Source organism: Thunnus albacares, chromosome 19, assembly GCF_914725855.1.
Source record: "Thunnus albacares chromosome 19, fThuAlb1.1, whole genome shotgun sequence".
NCBI classification, from domain to species: domain Eukaryota; kingdom Metazoa; phylum Chordata; class Actinopteri; order Scombriformes; family Scombridae; genus Thunnus; species Thunnus albacares.
Window position 1 is genome coordinate 25,251,767 of NC_058124.1, and position 18,878 is coordinate 25,270,644.

Below are 18,878 nucleotides of genomic sequence, written 5' to 3' on the forward strand. Positions count from 1 at the left end.
GCTGTGGATGCTCCTTAACCTTTTGGCTAAAATATGTGGTTGGATACAATTAAAAGCTGAGGAGAAATCAATAAAAAACTAGATGTACAAAAGTCTTTGCACCCTCAAGGTGTGACAGAATCGTGTTAAGTAGGGTACTTGTCGCATCATCAACACCCCTGCCAGACCTATAGGCAAGTTGAAGCAGATCCAAATTTGCCTGCACTGTGTTCAGAAGCTCATCCTTCACAATCTTCTCAAGTGATTTCATAACTAGAGATGTAAGCGCCTCAGGCCTGTAGTCATTTAGTGACTTTGGAGTTGTTTTTGGAATTGTTATTTGGCCCAAGTACAATAATGGAATACTTCCAAACACAAGGAAGCCTATGGAGTTGGAGAGACAACTTAAAAATAAAACAGAATATATCTGCCAACTATTTGCCACAATATTTAAGGATACAACCTCCAGTACCATCAGGGCCGGGAGTTTTCCTTTACTTAATCCCCTGGAAAAGTTTAAGGACCCTACCCCTTTCAAAGTGCTCACTGTTCTGCTCGGAAACAGCTTTTAAAAACTTACAGCTCTTCGCTAAAATCATGGACATTAAAACAATTATAAAAAAATGTTCAGTTCATTTGAAAGGTCACGATCAGGCTTGCTGTTAAGGGACATTAGACACTTCTTGGACTGCATCCCCATCATGGATTTCACTCCATCCCAAGCAGTGCGTGAATTTCCAGTGCTGAGCAATTTCTCTTTTTTATCTTTATTTATAATTACAATCTTAAGTTCCTTTTTGTCTTCTTTGTGAAGTTCCCTGTACTGAGTCACATCACCCTGGTTAAAACTAATATTCCTGTGGATAACTGTGTTTTTGACAGATATGGAGACACCATGGTTTATTATTTTGATAAATGGAAATTGTTTTCTGGGGAATGACCTAGTCCTCCAAAAAAGTTATATATGCAGACTCTGTCAGTTCATCCAAATCAACACTAACATTCTTAAACAAGTCCCAGTAGGTACAGCTGTAACAGTCCTGTAGGCACTGTACAGACTCCTCAGACCAGACCGAAACTTGTTTCTCTTTAGGACTGGTTTGTAGAACAGAACTAAATAAACAATGTTATGATCTGACATACTGAGAGGAGCTCTACGATGGGATTTGTAAGCTCCCTTCACAGATCCATAACAGAGGTCCAGGCAGTTTGTGAGTTGTACTCGCCCAAAACAAACTTTGGTGCATCTGGCACTATCCCTGGAAGCCCTTGTGCTGTTTTAACCATAGCCATGTCAACATTAGCCTTCGGGTGAACATAAACAAGCGTGATGAGTAACTGTGGAAATTCCCTGGATAAATAAAAGGGATATAGGGATATGGACAAGAGTTCAGTGTCAGGGGTGCACAGTGTTTCCCTAACAACCACAGTGTTACACCAGTTTTTGTTAACATAGAGACACAAGCTTCCACCAACTGATTTACCGATCACTGTGGAGTCTCTCTGTCAAGGCGAAATGGTAGTCCAAAGCCCTCGATTTCCAAACCAGACTGTGAGTCTTGTTCTTTGAGCATGTTTCTGTCAAAGCAAGAAGACAAGCGCCGTTATACTCCGTCAGGAACTTGCCGTTTGCCTGAAGCTTGTCAACTTTGTTGCAGAGCGACTGGACATTGGCAAGGATCACTGTGGGAAGGGGTTTCCAACGGTGGCCTTGTCTCTTGAGCCTCTGGCGCACGCCGCCATGTCTCCCCCCTTTTCCTCACACCCGTCAGCTTGGATACCTGCTCCGGTCCCCCACAGCAGGATCCAGCCGGATGATCTCCAGGGGAAGGGCTGCAGAGGGATCTACAGTTCCCACACCGGAGTTGCGGAGAAGCAGGAGTAACTCACAGCTATACTGGAGAGGCTCCCGGTGCTCACACTCAAAAAGTGGCATAAAAACATTAAAATGAGGAGGAAGCCCCGTCAAACTAAGATGACTCATTGTTGCTTCTGTCACACAGATAAGTAAAAAAAATAAATTAGTAGTAACGATAAAACAAGTCAAACAAGTTAAAAACCAAAGCACGCACAGCACACCTCACAACTGCCTGTCGCCATTACGAGCGCCAGCGCCATCCTCCAAGAATCTTTGTTCCATGATGTTAAATAAAATATTCAAACCCAAGACTCCATTTTTTTTATGGCTGAATCATTCAAACAAATGTAAATGTTTTAAGATGCATTGTGCATCATGTCATACACATTTCCCCCCAAAATCCAGCCTCACATGTTAGGTATCTTTGGAAACATTAGAATCCTCACTTGGACTTAAAATACAGTGCTATGGATCTGGCTGCACCACATGAGCTTTAATGACTTATCCCCCGGCAGTTCAGTGGGGTTTAAAAAGTAAAAAAAAATCTGTGGTAAAGAACTATAAACAATGGAAATGACAAGTCCATAATGTGGGTAAGTATAAAGCATTGCTCATATACCAGTAAGAAGTAGAAGCAGTGACAGTGTGAAGACATTTAGATAATTATCACAAGTGGTGCGAGGACATTCGAAGAAAAAAAAAAAACCCCTGTAGATTATGAATGCCTATGCAAACGCTTAATGAGATAGCTGCATTTTCAAACAGCTGGCAACACAGTGGCAGTATAATGTAACATATGCTGTTTCCATCAAACGAATGATCAAAGTGTGTGCTGTTATGTGATTGCACCTATTAAGAGAAGATAACAGTTTATTAAGCCTCACGGGGACATTAAGGGAGATGCAGATGAAAGGGAGGAGAAAGGGTAAAGATGGATTTGTAAAGGTGCTACATGTGGCATTTCAACATAAATTAATCATTACCAGAATAATTATTAGGAGTTAGTAAGATTAATGAGAATGCATAAAACCATCATCACAAATGCTGTCAAAACCTAGTAGCCTCTACACTGCAGTTAACAGTGCAGCACAGAGAATTTAACTAGTCTTCCACTTCAGCGGGGGGATGAAAATAGGTTATAAATGACCGAAAATAAAGTAAAGAGTACTAGGCTGTAGGGATGTGCAGAGATCCCAGTACTTGTATTTGTATCTGTATTTGTTGAGGCAGCAAAATTATTTATATTCGAATAAAAGTGGACAGAGGCTTAAAAATCCTGTTTTTGTTTTTATTACGCTTTTAATTTTAGAATATTAAAGTGTTACAAGAAGTGTTCATGAAGCGTGTGTCAGTAGCTCAGCTTTATCTCTGGGGAACACCCCCAACTCTGGGAGTGATGTCCAAATTAGGAAATATGCATCATGTAGCAGGCGGATGTGACTCCCCTCACTGAGAGCTACTGATAGACGTCACAGCGGAGCAGAGGAGAGACACTGAGATAGCGATGTAACCGACCTGCACTCTGGTATTTTACATGGTTTATTTTTCTTCCTGAAAACAAATATTTTTTGAAGTATTTGTATGAAAGAAATATTCATAAAAAAAAAAAAAACAAACCCTACTATTTGTGCTTTGCCGAATAATGTATTTGTATTCGGGCACACCCCTACTAGGCTGATTATATTTCTGATGGTGACAAAGCAACTGAGTAGACCACATTGACCAGTTAGATTTTTTGGCAGTCTTGAAATCATTATCAATCATTCAATATGTGCCGGTTAACAGTAACAAATATCTAACACTACACATTAGACCCAGATGACCTTGATAACTACCCCACAGACGACCCTTTGGATGAGAAGGAAAACATCTGCAAGTATCTACAACCAAGTCCAGATGCCCTTGATTCAACCCTCTTTAGATTACCACGACCTTGATGACTGAGACATCTGACATCATATGACAGACATCTCCTTCAGGTGACACACGAGTGATGTCATCGATTTGTCATTGATTTGTGACTCATTAATTCAGTTTTTCTGGGATTGCTTTACTCCTAACCAAGCAACCCATACCTGTGAGGCTAATGTGTTGCTAATAGAGTATTCTAGATAGGCGACTATACATCTTAACTCTTTTTATTTTTACTCTTGACCTTGTGTATGTTTACTAGATTAATTACTGTGTTGTACTTCTTGTGGAGATTTCATGTTACTCTTTCACTGGTCACCTACTTTGTTTCTTCCTGTCATGAGGGGCAAAGTAACTCCTGACAGTTTTGTAAATCCATATTTATTGTTATTGCAGTCTGATAATCAGACTGAATTACCATTTCATTTCACTTCATTAATGGCATCAGCAGCAAGGTCTATTGGTCTTGTCTACATAATTTTAACTTAAAACTGAAGCTGCCAGCTAGTTCATAGTTGCACCAGTATACACACATAGTGAGGGCAGAAGACAGCTGATATTAGTGTTAAATTAATTAAAAGCTGTTCCATATCAAGCATCTTTTAATGTTGAGCCAGCTGAAACATGGACCGTGCAAAAGAGGGCACAACACAGAGCATATTTATCAGTATTTCCTATAAAAGTTAATTTATTATAAAACCTTTATTAATGTAAAACTTTACACATGTGACCCAGAATATCATCCATCTCAATAATATAGTCCTACTAATAACATGAAAGGGCTACTGTAGTATGTTCAGGTCAGATGAGCATATGTGCACACGCGCATGTGTCCTCAGAGAACTGAACCTGGACTCAGCCCACACAGCAGTAATTTAATATGACCCAGAGCTTTCACCCATAAATCAGACATAGAGGCCTTCTAATGCATGACGCCCTGAGTGGTATTTCATACATCAAGGTATCTGTGAACACGTGTGAAGTAATTTTCCAAGTGCTTCTTCTGTACTAGTGTCTTTATGAGCATTTCTTCATTTTAACTGACTCTGTGATAACCAAACCTCCTGGCACTGATGGCTGATGGGAAAAACGCCCCCTTTATGACTGTGAGTGCATATGGTGCAAAATGCTGGTGACCAAGGTCAGTACAGGGATATCATGCATGTGTGTGTGTGTGTGTGTGTGTGTGTGTGTGAAGTATATTGATGTTATGCATGATAACAGTGTGGAAGTGAACATTTGTTAAGCAAGACCGATCATACTACAAGGTCAAAACTGGCAGTTATAATGTTGCTATAATAGTCACCACTCTGCTGAGAAGGCTTTCCATCAGATGTTGGAACCTGGCTGCAGAAATGTATTCTCATTCAGGCCACGACAGATTTTGTGAGGTCGGCCAATGAGTTTGGTCAGTCAGGCCTGGCTCACAGTCAGTGTTTCAGTTCATCCCAAAAGTGTTGGATGGGGTTGAGGTCAGGGCTCAGTCAAGTTCTTCCACACCAAACTGGAAAAATAACATTTCTGTTCAATTCATGCATTTTGGAGTGTGTACAAATGCAGGAAGTTGATCAAATAATAGATGTTACATTAATAATAGTAATAATATAGGTGTATATACAGTTGGGGTGTGCCCGAATACAAATACATTATTCGGCAAAGCACAAATAATGTTTTTTTTTTACAAACATTTGTTTCATACAAATATTTTAAAAAATATTTGTTAGTTAGAGGTTTGTCTGCAATGAGGCCATGAGTAAAGTTTTAGCTCAGTAGTCTATGATCTGGGAGACTCCAGTTCAAGACCCAGTGTGGGGACCTCCTTCATAAGGTAGTTTATTTATGAACACTTATTGTAACACTTTAATTTTCTAAAATTAAAAGTGTCATAAAAACAAAAACAGGATTTTTAAGCCTCTTTCCACTTTTATTCGAATACATATACAAATACAAATAATTTTGCTGCCTCAACAAATACAGATACAAATACAAACACTGGGCTTTCTGCACATCCCTAACATACAGTTAGACCAAGAATAACAATATAATAGCACCACTAGTCACAATAAGCAGGAATGATAGGCCCCTCAATCAAAACAATCCTAAGCACCTCTTCACTCTGATTGGGCGCCCAGTGTGTCTTGCAGATCATTTTTTAGGGTGTGTATTTCACACTCCCAAGTCCCTCCAAAATGTGGTGCACTAGGTGGGTTAAACTGAAAATGGATTTGCTGCTTAGTAAGCTCTGCCTGAAGGTCTGGAGCCAAGTTGGAGAAGATCTTGTGTAGCTCCCTTTCTAATCCTCTGAAATTGGTCCCCCTCGTCACTAATGAGTTCAAATAGCTTCCCTCTTCTTGTAATGAAGTGCTGTTGTGCCATCAAAAAGGAGTCTGAATCTGAATTGGGAAGGAGATCCAGATATACTGCTCTAGTTGTCAGATATTTCAATATGATGCCCCATCTTTTTCTACTTTGCGGCCCAGTTTCACAGTATATGGACCAGTATATATGCCCTTAGCACGACATTGTCTACATTCCTGGCAGTTATGTTGGTAGTAATGGACTGCTGTCTTCCACATAGCACCGAAAAGACCCTCTCTGGTCCAGGGTGACATAACTTATTGTCAGTATGCTGGATAAGGAGCTGAGTGACTGGATGTTTTGGGTCTAGGATTATAGGGTGTAGAGTGTATGTGTCCAGCTGAGTGACTCGAAGGTGTCCTCCTACTCTGCGTTGTACTGGCAAACGCAGGAGTGAGGCAGCTGGGTCTGCTGGTTTGTGAATCTGTTTACCTGTCTTCAAGTTGCAGGATGATCCTTTCAACTTCTCTGAAGTCATCTCCAGTAGCAGCCCCAGCTGGATCTGCTGCCCTATGAACTCTCTGCGCTGTAGCTTCCAGCATGGCTTGGGAAGTGGGAATCTGGCGGGCATCATGACACACGACACTGGTAGTGGTTTGAGTTAGTGCGCAAAAGGCAGATTTGTGTAGTTCCTCTATTAACTCTGTTTCTATTCCTATCGGGGCCACTGATTGGAAGGGTGATGGAGAAACAACAGGCCATCATGCCATCTACTGGGAGAGACCAATCCCTGGAGAGACTTGCCCTTTGTTATCTTGTCCACTGGGTTAGTGGAGGAATTAACATAATGTCAGGTATGCTGAGAGGTGAAGTCCTGGATTTCAGCCACTCTGGTGCAAAATGATGGTGGAGTATGACTACAGGGCAGTTTTTTCTGTGGGCAATATTAATATCTTGTGTAGTAAGTCAGCAACCTGGGTTCCAGTCAGGGCTGCACTGAGCTCCAGTCTGGGTATAGATAACTGGTGCTTAGGAGTCACTCTAGAATGGGCCGACATGTATCTTCCCATTGTTATTCTCTGAGTGAAGATATGCTACAGAGCCATAAGCGTGCTCTGAGGCATCACAGAAGATGTGAATTTGGTATCTACCATCACTGGAGTGGTAGCACCTGGGCAGGGTTATATTGGGAAGGTCTTGGAAGTTCTGCTTCTCAGCAGTTCCATTCTTGTAGTGAGGTGTTTGGGAGTAAAGTGTCATCCCAGCAATGCTCTTTGTCCCACAGGTGCTGGACCAGTACCTTGGTACAGGTGGTACCAAGGTATGGGATGAGGTACTAGTGAGCCCAGCTGGCTAGTTATAGACCAACTTCTTTATCAAAACAATATGTTTGTTTGGCTGCACTGTAAACAGAAACACCAGTTGTCCTTCTGTTGTATTTCAGCTGCCAAAGGACTATTTACTGCTCCCAGAAATGTGAGAACTGTAGAATTGAACCACACTTTCTGTTACCACTAGTGACCACAGATGATGCCAAATCAGGACTGAAATCTTAAAGATTATACCTTTTTAGGTAATATTTTTATACATCTAATACTGTATCAACTCCTTTTCAGTGGTATATTGTTTATTGTTTTCTGCATCCAGTAAATTATGTAGATGTATGATAATTTATATTTAAATGAGACCTTACCATGTTAACCTAATTAAAAAAAGGTTACATATATGTAAATTTTCTCTATGTGTATGTCACTAATCATCCACTAAGGTCAGCAGTGAATGCATTATCACATGTTGGCATTATCTGTATGTGCAGTTTAAAATGACTGTCACACACGCCCATTAAGCAGTTTAACACTGACTCTCGTAAATGTGACACTGAGTGCTTCTGTGAAAAAGCTCCATCCTGGTGCACTATAACCCTGACATTTCACTACCCTTCACATAAGGAGGTATTGAGTTGCAGGTTTCATGTAGATGCACATGTACGCAGGTATACACCCCAGGAGAGACATTAAGAGGAGACATTAATCAAACCCTACACATACAAGACAGTAAAAATACAGTGTGCTGCCTTTTATAGTGTGTCTGTTGTAAAAACTCATTCAGAGTCAACATGTTTGAACCCCTGAACCTGCCGTTTAATGATAGGACTGTAAAACAGAAGGTAGAGGGAGTATTAGAAGGTAATTCGTGCTTTGTGAGAGAGAGACAGTGTGTTTGTGTGTGGCGAATTATATGTCCGCAATATGTTTGAGTGAAGGAGAGCAAGAGAAAGAAAGAAAGAAAATGTCTGTATATGTGTGTGAGATTTATCCGTATCGGCAGTGTTCCTAATACAGGCAGCGCTCAGTGGTGGCCTATTGTTGGCAAAAATGACAACCGGCTCTATCTTGCCCTGCAGACAGCACAAAAACTAAGCACTGTCTCCTCTCACTTTCTTTCCTAACTTTCTTTCTTTTCTTTTTCTGTCTCTTTTCAGTCCTTATTCTATCAGTGTCACTGTCTTTAAACTGGCTATTCCCTTTTTTTCTCTCCACCTCCTCTGTCACTTGCTTGCTCTTCTTTATCTTACTTACTCTTTCCTGGCTTTTGGTTCGCTCATTTCCAATTACTCTGTCTTCTTTAGCAGCCTGAGTTTTAGTCTCCCTCTGTTTCCTCTTGATTTTCAGCCTTATCATTTCTTTACCTAGCATTACAATGATATATGAGGACACAGTAGCAGTAGTTCCTACATGTGTTGATTATTTAACTTTTCGCTGCTATTGGTAATGTTGGATGTTAAAGCCACTGTAAAGGTAAATCCTAAAATGTGGTGTAAGTGTAAAAGTGTAATAAACTCAGCAAACTGACTGTAATGTCAGTTACACAGAAATAAGTTTGGTAACACAATCTACAATAGGCTGCTGGTCATACCAGACCACGTTAAGGAGAGTGGACTGAATTGAACAAGAGAGTCTTTTATTGCTCATTTGTAGAGGGAAGAATGTGTCATTTCTTCTTTCAGAAGTTACAAAGTTTTAAAGCTCATTAAGAATATTTTTATTGGGTGTATCTTTAAATACACTAATTAGCTTCTGCACTGTCTTATGCTTGCTGATTTTGTTGCTTTTGTTTGTCATTGTGACGTCAGATTGCCTTATTTTTGCATTTCTTAACTATAATATAATTTGTTTTCAAATATCTTGCCAAAGGACTTGAAAATTGTGTGTATGTGTTATAAATAAATTAAATGAAAAGAGGTTCATTATCACTAATGAAGCCACAGATTCAGTGTTTTAATTCCTGTCATTGGACCTAAAAAAACCTTCAACAAGTATTTTAATGATGACGATGTGATGATGTTTTTCTCGAGTGTGTGGCTTTACAGATTGAAATTGGTGAAAAAGAACTAAAAAGTGAAGGACAGCTTTTATTTTGGCCCCTGTGTATTACGGCTTGGTCGCAGAATTTATCATAGAAACCAAAAAAATCAACTTTGACACTCAAATTTGTTGACAAATTCCAAACTGTCTTGACAGCACTGACCTTCAGGTGAACAGAGATCCTGAGAGAGATGTGGCATGGTCTCCATTCAGTTGTAAGCCAGTATGGATGGTAAAAAATATGCTTTTCTCTCTCTGTTTAAATTGTAATTTGGACATTGAACAATTTGGTACAGTATAGTACAGTTTGTTGTTTGCTTTTGCTCACTTACAAGACATCTCCATTGGGAACAAATCAAAATGTGAGCTACTGAATGTAAAATATAAACAAAAAACCCAACCTAAAGAGAGTTGGACCAATTATTACTATCATTTTATTCCTTTTTAATAAGAAACAAGGATTTGCTTTCCTGACATTGTGTGTTGAATTCAATAGTGATCAGTAGTTTCTCAAATGCAAAGATGCCTAATTCAAACATGTCCAAACTCAATCAAACTCTTTTTCCCACTCATCCAACCAGCAAAATAAAAGCCAGACATTTGTTTCAGTTCTTTATTAAAATCATCTTTTTATTTCTGTCCTGCTTGTAGCACAGCAGTATTGTCATTGTCCCCACTGGTGGCAGATGTGGCTGAAGCAGAGTGGAGGTACCACCCTCACTGTGTTTGTCTGTGTGTGTATGTTTGTGTGTCTGTACTGATGTAAGTCTGAAAGTGTGTGCATAATGTGTGTTTATGTGTGTGTGTGTGTGTGTGTGTGTGAGGTGCTGACAATAAAGTGTAGCACAACTAGCCATCATACCATACAGTCAATCAATACAGCTGTATTAATACAAGGCCTTGAGACATTGTTCAGAGGTGTACAGGCAGAAACTGTGGATGTGTTTCCACTGCAGGCTAAACTGGGCTTGCCAGGGCTCAGGGCCAGTAAATGCTTCAAATATTTCTGAATGCAGCGTTGAAAATTGATTTACCTTCAAATATACTGACTTATCATGTATCATAAGTTGGCCAGGAGAAGGGATCTCCTATTTCAGGCAGTGGTGTGTCCATGTTCTACCCAATAATGTGTGCAGGATCATAGTTAATCATTGCGGAATCCTTCCTTGCTAGCAAAAAGTGGGGACACTGACTTTTTTTGTTGTTTGAAGATGTGATTATAAAAAGAAAGCCCTGGTTTTGCCATTTTTGGCCTTAGTGGAAACCACACTAATGAGCAGACTTAGCCCTGCCCCTGACAGAATGTGTCATATTAGCTTTACCAGTTTTGTAAAATTAAGAAAGAAACAGTGTGTTTGTAGTGTATAATTCTTTTTTTTTTTTCTCTTTTGTTTTACAGCACAGCAGCTTGGCAGAACAACACACTATGTACGTATATCAAAGTCCTTATATATACCGTATAGGTTGGTTGGCAGGGTTAGCTGTGCATGTTTTTGTATAGTAATACAGCTACTAAGAGATGCAAAAAAAGCCTGTGCTGCTCGCTACGTTGTGTTTCAAAGAGGTCACCTCACTGTACACTGTGGTATAAATTCCAGGGTCTGATGTAAACCCGAAACAGGGTCGAGAATGTGGCCCCCACACAAGTGAGAGTTGTGGTAAAAGCTGCTGTATCCATAAAAGATTTAATTAGTCGTTAATCTGTAGCCCAAACCAAAAATAAAGGCCCCTCTAGGTAGACAAACACACGCCACCACTGCTACAGTGACACGGTCATAAGACACTCGCGCACCCCTCCACGTTGTCACTTTGTTGAAATCCTAGGGTTAGCTACGGTAGATAGCTAATGGAGGCGGATGGTTGGTCTTAAGTGAGCAAAAACACAGTTACATACTGGTCTCTGTTTTCGCTGGGGTGTAGGGTGCTGGGCAGGAGGTTTGAGACAAGGAGAGACAGACAATTAGACAAAAAAGACATATTCATTGAGATAATACTGTAAATTTAGTAGACAAACTTATATAACATAGATCTTAGAGTCTTGAAATATACTATCATATATATTTAGATAGGCTATTTTTTTAGATGAAATAAATATATCCACAGATACTCTTCTTTTTTAAAAACAGACCAGCTTTACAATTGCAGACACTCACCAACACAATGGATAGACATGAGGAAAAAGAGGTGAGGGGAAAGAAGGAAAGATTGGTGGCTCATTTCTCTGAAGAAACATCCCAGCTGTGCATTCACACCGCTAGAAAGCTGCAGTGCTGCACTAATGTTCAATTACCTGTTTATGCCAACTCACTGATGTCGTAGTGTTTCAGCAACATGTCCGACACACAGCGAGGCAAATGAGATCAAATGGTTTACCTGCAGCCAGTTTTTAATTGGCAAAAAGTAAGCTGATTTCAGCTTGTTTCTCAGGTGAAAGAGATGTGTATTTGAGGCTCACTTGAGTTGCTTGCAGTGTGAATGCACAGAAACATGTAACACTTTCTCCACGCTTTTCCTGGTTTCAGTGATATTTGAAAGCTTGATTGATTGCTGATTGTAATAAGCAAAGCACTGAACTGTCTCTAATTGGATTTAATACAGTCAATCCTTTTTGAGGAAAGTAAATTGATAATTCGAACTAAAGAATTTCCTGTTGTCAGTGAATATGAGGGAATATATGTGTTTTTAACACATAATATTTCTATTATTATTGTGATGGACTGATGGAGAAACAATAACCCCAAATATCAAGATGCTAAACAACAATTTTCTATAACGCTACCCACCACCAAAAAATATATATATACTATACATATATCTATATATATAAAGTATATATATATGATATATATATATATATAGATAGATTTTTTTTCTTAAAGAAAGGCAGAACAAACTCTACACAACAAGTTTATGTTAAAAAACTTAAGTACTCTTTTTGTTCTCTTCTGCTGAAGTAAATTATGGCTCAGATGCAGTTCCAGACAAACAACATGAGCTGACCAGACAGTTATGGGAAAGATGGCTCAGGCATTATGACCAACTGAAAAACACAAACGGCGTTGTGCCAGTGGCTCTTGCCTCTCCATTAAAACTCCGCTGATGTCCACTGTCCTGATGCTAAATTCTAATGTTGATGGATATAACTGGCTCTAGCCAAGTGCTTGACATCGGAGTGTAACTGCTGGTGTCAGCTTGCTCATGGATTAAAAAGCTATAGCTCTTGGTTACTCATTTACAAGGTGAGAAATACTTTTAAAAAATCGCACAGGAGGTGCTACTGTGTCTTTCATACACTATCACTCAGATCCAGCACTTATTTAAAACCATCTCATCCGCTAGCTAGCATCCAACATAGGCACAGTCTCTTTGACATCAAAACGGCACTCGCACTAGATCTAATTTGGCACCAATCAAAATCCTCCTGATAGGCTACTGTCTTGGTAGCATGAGGCTAACCCCAGGTTGATTAAAATACATACCTTCATACTCATACTCCACACAAAACATATGGCAGGAGCAATTAGCATAAGGCTATAAGTATATACTATCCCTGCAACAATCTGTCACCTTGTACACAAAACTGTGTAGCACCACCTAGCATGTTAGACACATATTTCCTGCTTAGTAGCAAGCAAACCTGGGTTGATTCGTTTCAGTTTTCTAAAATGTTTGCTGTATTCTAGCCATGGTGTCAATTGGACCACTTGCAGGAGAAAGCAAACAGAAAGATGAAATCATTTTAAAACTGTAAACCATTGCAGATCTCACCCTTCAGCAACTACTGTTGACTCCCTGCAAGGTTAGCATACGGTTGCTTACGTCAGGCTGCGTCAACGATGACCTGAATTCAACTCTGTTCCTATCTCTTCAATTAGTCGCACATGCTAACCGTTAGAAATGCTACAATTTCCATCTTCAAGTGTCTTAATTGTTGTTGCAGCGCACTTGTTGGTGGCTGACTTTACATTCAGTCAGATACAGGGAGGGAACAGACACTGCTTCTACTGTCATAGTTAGGTAGTTGAGAGAACGTTTCATGTGCACCCAAGCTTGAGTAGTATGGCACAGTGCTTACATTGTATTACACTTAATACATGTCTTGATATATATAGAACACCATCAATAACAACAACAACATCAACAACAACACAGAAGTAAAGTAAATGTTTCAAAATATAAAATAGGAACATGAACATAAGGTGAATAATGTATTGCTCAAGAAAGAGAATCGATGAATGGACTTGTTTGAGTTTGCGTGTCTGCGGGTGTATGTGTGCATGTATATGTGTATATTTGCAAGATGGTGGAATACTCTGCGAGATAAAAGGAAACACAGCATCTAACGTACAGATTGATGTCGAGCTCTGCTTAAGTTTGGCACTCAGCTTTTCATTAAGCCAGTAGAATATCAGTCACAGTTGACTTACCCTGTTGTCAAGAATACAAACACAGAAAAGCACAGACGCACAGAATAATCACATCAAGGAGAGGAGCCAAGAGGGGAGGACAGGAGAGGAGATGAGGAGAAAATAGACACGTGAATAAGGTGGAAAAGAAAGTAGAAAGCAGAGAAAATTAGAAAGAGAAAGGGGGAAGAAGATGTGAGAAGAGAGAAGAAAGGGGGAAAAAGATAGGAAAGAACAAAAGAGAAGAGAACAAGAGAGGTTTCATGGATAACACAGAGAAGACAAGGTGGTTATCACCCTCCTCTCCCTCTAAACAAGAGGGTATTGATCATACACAACAAAGGTGCCTCTGGCGGGCGTCACAGTTCTGCGGGGGTGTAAACAGTTTGTTAAGGAAAAAGGAAAATAGGGGTAAGCAATTTGTTTAAGGGAAAAAAATAAGAAAACTGTTCTGTGTTAAAGGCTTCCAAGAGCAGCAGGCATACAGTACTACAAAGTTCCTGAGCCCTCAGTAAGCATTAAGAATCCTCTGAATACAAACTACTGCTCTGCCTCAACATCCAAAGCCCTTTACTGTCTATAGCAAAGGAGTCTCCTTCAGTTGTACCACTTTGAATGTCTGATTTGCTTTTAGTGTGTTGGTTAACCCAGTTCAGAATGCAAGTTGTTGCTGTAGGTTGTAGTCTTTCACATACTGAGAGGAATGAAAGGAAACAACAGTCAACACAAGATTGCTCCTGTTTTCCTTTGACTTACCCCTACTGGATTTGTTTGGCTTTCTGGTTTGTTTGTTTGTGCAGAACTTTAGGAAAGGGCTCAGTGCGTATACTGTACTGGCTTGGCTGTACAGCCATGTTTGCTGCCGGGCAGAATCAGATCCAAATCACCTGCTTAGTGTCAGCCTTGCAGGACTCTCTTATGATGTTTGATACATTGTTGAACTTCAGACCTCACTCTCCACACTGGAGAAATGGGCTGAGCCTCTTCGCGAGCAGAGGCTTTTGGCTTTTAGGGGTAAGTGAGGGGACTGAGGAAACCTCTGGGGCTGGGGTACAGAGCGCAATCTCTGGTACTGCAGTTTGGCACTTGCCGAAGCCATGGAGGGCTGGGGTGCCCCTGGTGTGGATGAGACCACAGACGGAGAGGACACAGAAGAGGAAGAGGTAGGGGGAGGAACGTGGATGGGATGAGATGAGGATGGAGGAGCTGGAAGGGCAGGAAGCGGGGGTGGCAAATTAGGTATGAGGGCTGAAGGTGGGGATGGTAGCCTTCCTCGATCTCGATCCCTATCTGTTCTCTGTGTCCGCTGCTGGATACTAAGGTTTGACTGGCTGCCAGATTTGGATGGATTCTGTGAGCGATCCTGTTTGGAGGAGGATGAGGAGTCATGTTTAGGCTTTAGGGGACCACCAAAACTCTGGCAGTGGTGGTACAGCTCTTCCTGGCTTCGTGAGGTTATGCGGGCCCATTTGGCGGAATGGGGGTGCGGATGGTGTCGGGGGGAATGACAGGAGGAACAAGCTGTGTGCCCTCTCCCCTTGTCCTTTGACTTACGTTTACTCTTCTTCTCATCCTGAATGTGGAGTTTGTCCACTGACCAGTATCGTCGAGGAGGTGGTGGCGTGAGAGGAGGCGGGGGCCATTGCGATCCTGATCCCCATCCTCTTTCTCCTCCATCTCCTCTTCCTCCACCACCTCCACTAGATCCCCATCCACTTTCTCCTGTCCCCCACCTCTCTCCTCTCTCCAGGAATAGGTCATCTCTACTGTTGATGCTGCCCGCTTTATCCCTGGAGGGGTAGGTGCTAAAAAACCAACCTCCCCCTCCGATCCCTCCCACCGCCCTGCCTTCGTGATCTTCCCAGTACCTCTCAAACTTCCCAAACTCTCCCGAAGAACCGTCATCATCAGAATATATCCCAGCTACCTTATCACGTTCCCTCTCCTCATCTGACATTGTCCTTCCTCCTCCACGCCTCTTACCACGCTCTGCTTTCCTCCTCTCCTGCTCAGAATCTTCTTCGTCATCTTCTACTTCGGACCCCCACTCGTGGAAGGACAACCCCTCCTTGGAGTGCATCTCACCTCTCCCGTTCCGTCCCAGCAATGGCTTCCTCTCTCCCTCCATTCCTACAGTATCCCTGTCTGAGCTTTTACTCTTCCTCCTTTTAGAGGAGACAGGCAACAAGGGCAGGAAAGCGGATGGAATGTTGTCTGAGGATGGGTTGCCCCCTCCCCAGAACTTGACAGATGTCGAAGGCTTACTGCTTGAGCTGTGATAGTGCTTGCTGTTCCTTCGCCTATGGTGTCTTTCCTTCCCTCTGCTGTCTTCCCCATCATCCCTCTCTTTCTCTTCTCTTTCCTTCCTCTCATCATCACCCGGGATGTTCCATCCGTAGCTTCTGATTGAGCTCTCACTCTTTTTCCGAAAGGACTCTCGCCTCAGGGGTGGGTATGACGGGTAGTCTGGTGTCCCTGATTTGGCTTCCTCTCTTTTATCAGCATCTCCTCCCTCCTGCTCTGACCTCTTCCGCTCTCTCTTTCTCATCTTATCATCTTTCTTTCTCTTCTTCTTTGCTTTGCGCCTCTTTCGCTCCCTTTCTCTCTCCCTCTCTTCCCTCTTCTTCTTTTTTCGGCCCTTCTTCCTTCTCTTCCTCTCATGCTCCCTCTCTTTGTGGTGCCTCTTCTCCTCTCTACCCACTCCTCCATCTCCCCGACCTGTGGTCCCTCCCCTCCCTCGTTCTCTGTCACCCCACGATGCCCACCACTCCTGTAACTGGGCCAGCTGGCTGCCTGTCCTCTCTCTGCCATAATCTCTCTGAGGGCGTGGCTTCCGAGGTGGGACTGGTGGAGGTGGCGGGCTGCATGGCAGTGATCGCGATGACATGCGGCGAGAACGAATCTTTCGCCGTGACCCCAAAAGGAGGCTGGACTCCTCTGTAAGCAGATCTGACTCATAGTCGTCATCCACCATAAAATCCCGGTCACCTGCTCGATACCGGAAACTCAGCGAGGAGTTGTAGGAGCTGTCACTGGAGCAGGAGGAGGGGGAATTTGACCGAGAGAGTGAGACAGAGGATGAAGAAGAAGATGAGGACGACGTTGAGGAAGAGGAAGAGGACGAAGCACTGGAGCAGGTGGAGTAGAAACGGCATGGGGACGACGGAGTCGTAGGGGTGTGTGTTGGGGAGGAAAGGGGGACAGGCAGAGGAGGAGGTGGAGGAGGACGTCGCCCTCTCCTCCCACCTCCATCGCTTGCTCCATATCTGCCACCTCCTCGCCTCCCCAGAGGGAGTATATTCTCATATAGGGGACCTCCTGAGCCCTTTCTCCTTGTCTGAGCTAGGCTTCCTCGTCGCCAGAAGGGAGGCCTTCGTGGTGAAGACGGGATTGGTGGAGGAGGCTTAGAGATTAAGTGCGCTGGGCCTTGTTGGGGGCCTTTGGGAGGCAGTCGTGGCATCCCTGAGGCTTTGGGGCCTCGAGGATTAGCTTTGGGAGTCTGTTGTGGGCCTCCTGCCTGTTGGTCTGAGTTAGCTCCTAGCCCCTCTGGATCTATAGGACCATAGTAGCGCTTATACTCATCTAGCCCAGTGTCACCTCCTCCCCCTGCTCCACCTGCAACTCCTCCTTGCAGTTTCCAGTGTTGTCCAAGGTTCTGCTGATATTGCTGCTGGGCCTGGAGTTCAGTGATCCCGCCTGCTATTCCCCCGACACCCACGCCTGTACTACTGCCTGCACTCATGACTTTCTCTGGCTTTGCCCAATTCCAGCGATCGACCACAGCCAGTCGGCGATCATGGCGAGGCAAAAAGGTTGAGCAGGGCATGGGGCCTTCAAGTAGGGGACTATTTGAGGGTCCCAGAGCCATTGCTGAATGTCCTGTAGTTGGTGGAGATCCAGGTAGCATGGTGGTATAGGTCTGCCCTTGTTGCTGTTTTTGGTGGTGCTTCTGCTGCTGTTGCTGCTGCACCATGGCAATGGCAGTTGTGTTGTTTACTGTGGCTGTAACAAGGTGTTGTTGGGGTGCAGCAGGCATGGTGGTTACGGTGTGGTACTGGGGCAAAGAGCTTTTGCTGCCTCCTGGTGCTGTCTCATCCTCAAACTGGCAGCAACTGTACATCCCCTGGGTGGAAAGATAAAAGACAGATTGTAATTAGACCAGCAGGCTGCCAAGAATGATAAGGAGGCACTGTGTGTTTATGTGTCAGAGACAGGGAGACACAGAAAGAGAGAGAGAGACATACATCTCCACTTCCACAGGAAACCTACAGGACACCTGTGAATCGACATCTACAGTACACATACCATATTGAAGTTCTCTTCAGAAAATGTTGAATGCATGATATACAGAACATACAGCTCATTGTTTTAGCTTTTATGGGTTTTATGTCTGCAGACACTAGTTGTTATGATACCTACAAAAATTCACTGATAGTTGAATAACAGTTTACATGTCCTGCTCTACATTCATAGGTGAGACAAATGGAGAGGAAGTACAGATTAGCTTGTCATTATACACCAGAGTCCATCGAAGTAAGTAAGTTAAAAAAAAAAACAGAAACACAGTAAACTACAGCATGTTTGAGCTACGAATGGTATTTTAAAATATGTTTTTCACCTAGACTGTTGTTACATGTTACCCTTTCATTTAAAACAGTGAGAATTAGCAACTGAGAAACAACTTTATTGTCAGTCTTTTTCCCTAAATGTCTAAAAACACCTGGATTCATCTGGTCCAGGGAAGGAGATTGTGGTTATGGCATTATATGACAGATCCTAACAATAACCCAACATTATAACTGGTTTTATTTTCTATTGGCATGTCTTGATAACAAACAGCATGTCACTACAGCTGCATATTTTGTTTCTGTTAAATAGCTGCTATAAATACCTTGCAGAGGAATCAGTTAAACCTGTGACAGGTTGTTGCATCAAGACAGATTTCAAACTTGTCTGGGCTACAACCTATGTATTTTTATTCATCCTCTACCCACCCTATTTCCCTTTATTCAGCGCTTTGTATAACTACTAACTGAGTTACTTCATTGGCTCATCACGATT

General features: G+C 42.3%; 1 protein-coding gene across 1 annotated transcript in view; it reads right to left on the reverse strand.

Moving 5' to 3' along the window:
* Window positions 1-14,760: 14,760 nt before the first annotated feature.
* LOC122970319 overlaps window positions 14,761-18,878 on the reverse strand; it is an 80,580-nt gene continuing 76,462 nt past the window's right edge. Inside the window, exon 12 of the mRNA XM_044336450.1 lies at window positions 14,761-17,940. Within this exon, the coding sequence (XP_044192385.1) occupies window positions 14,761-17,940 (3,180 nt within the window). The remainder of the gene's footprint in view (window positions 17,941-18,878) is intronic.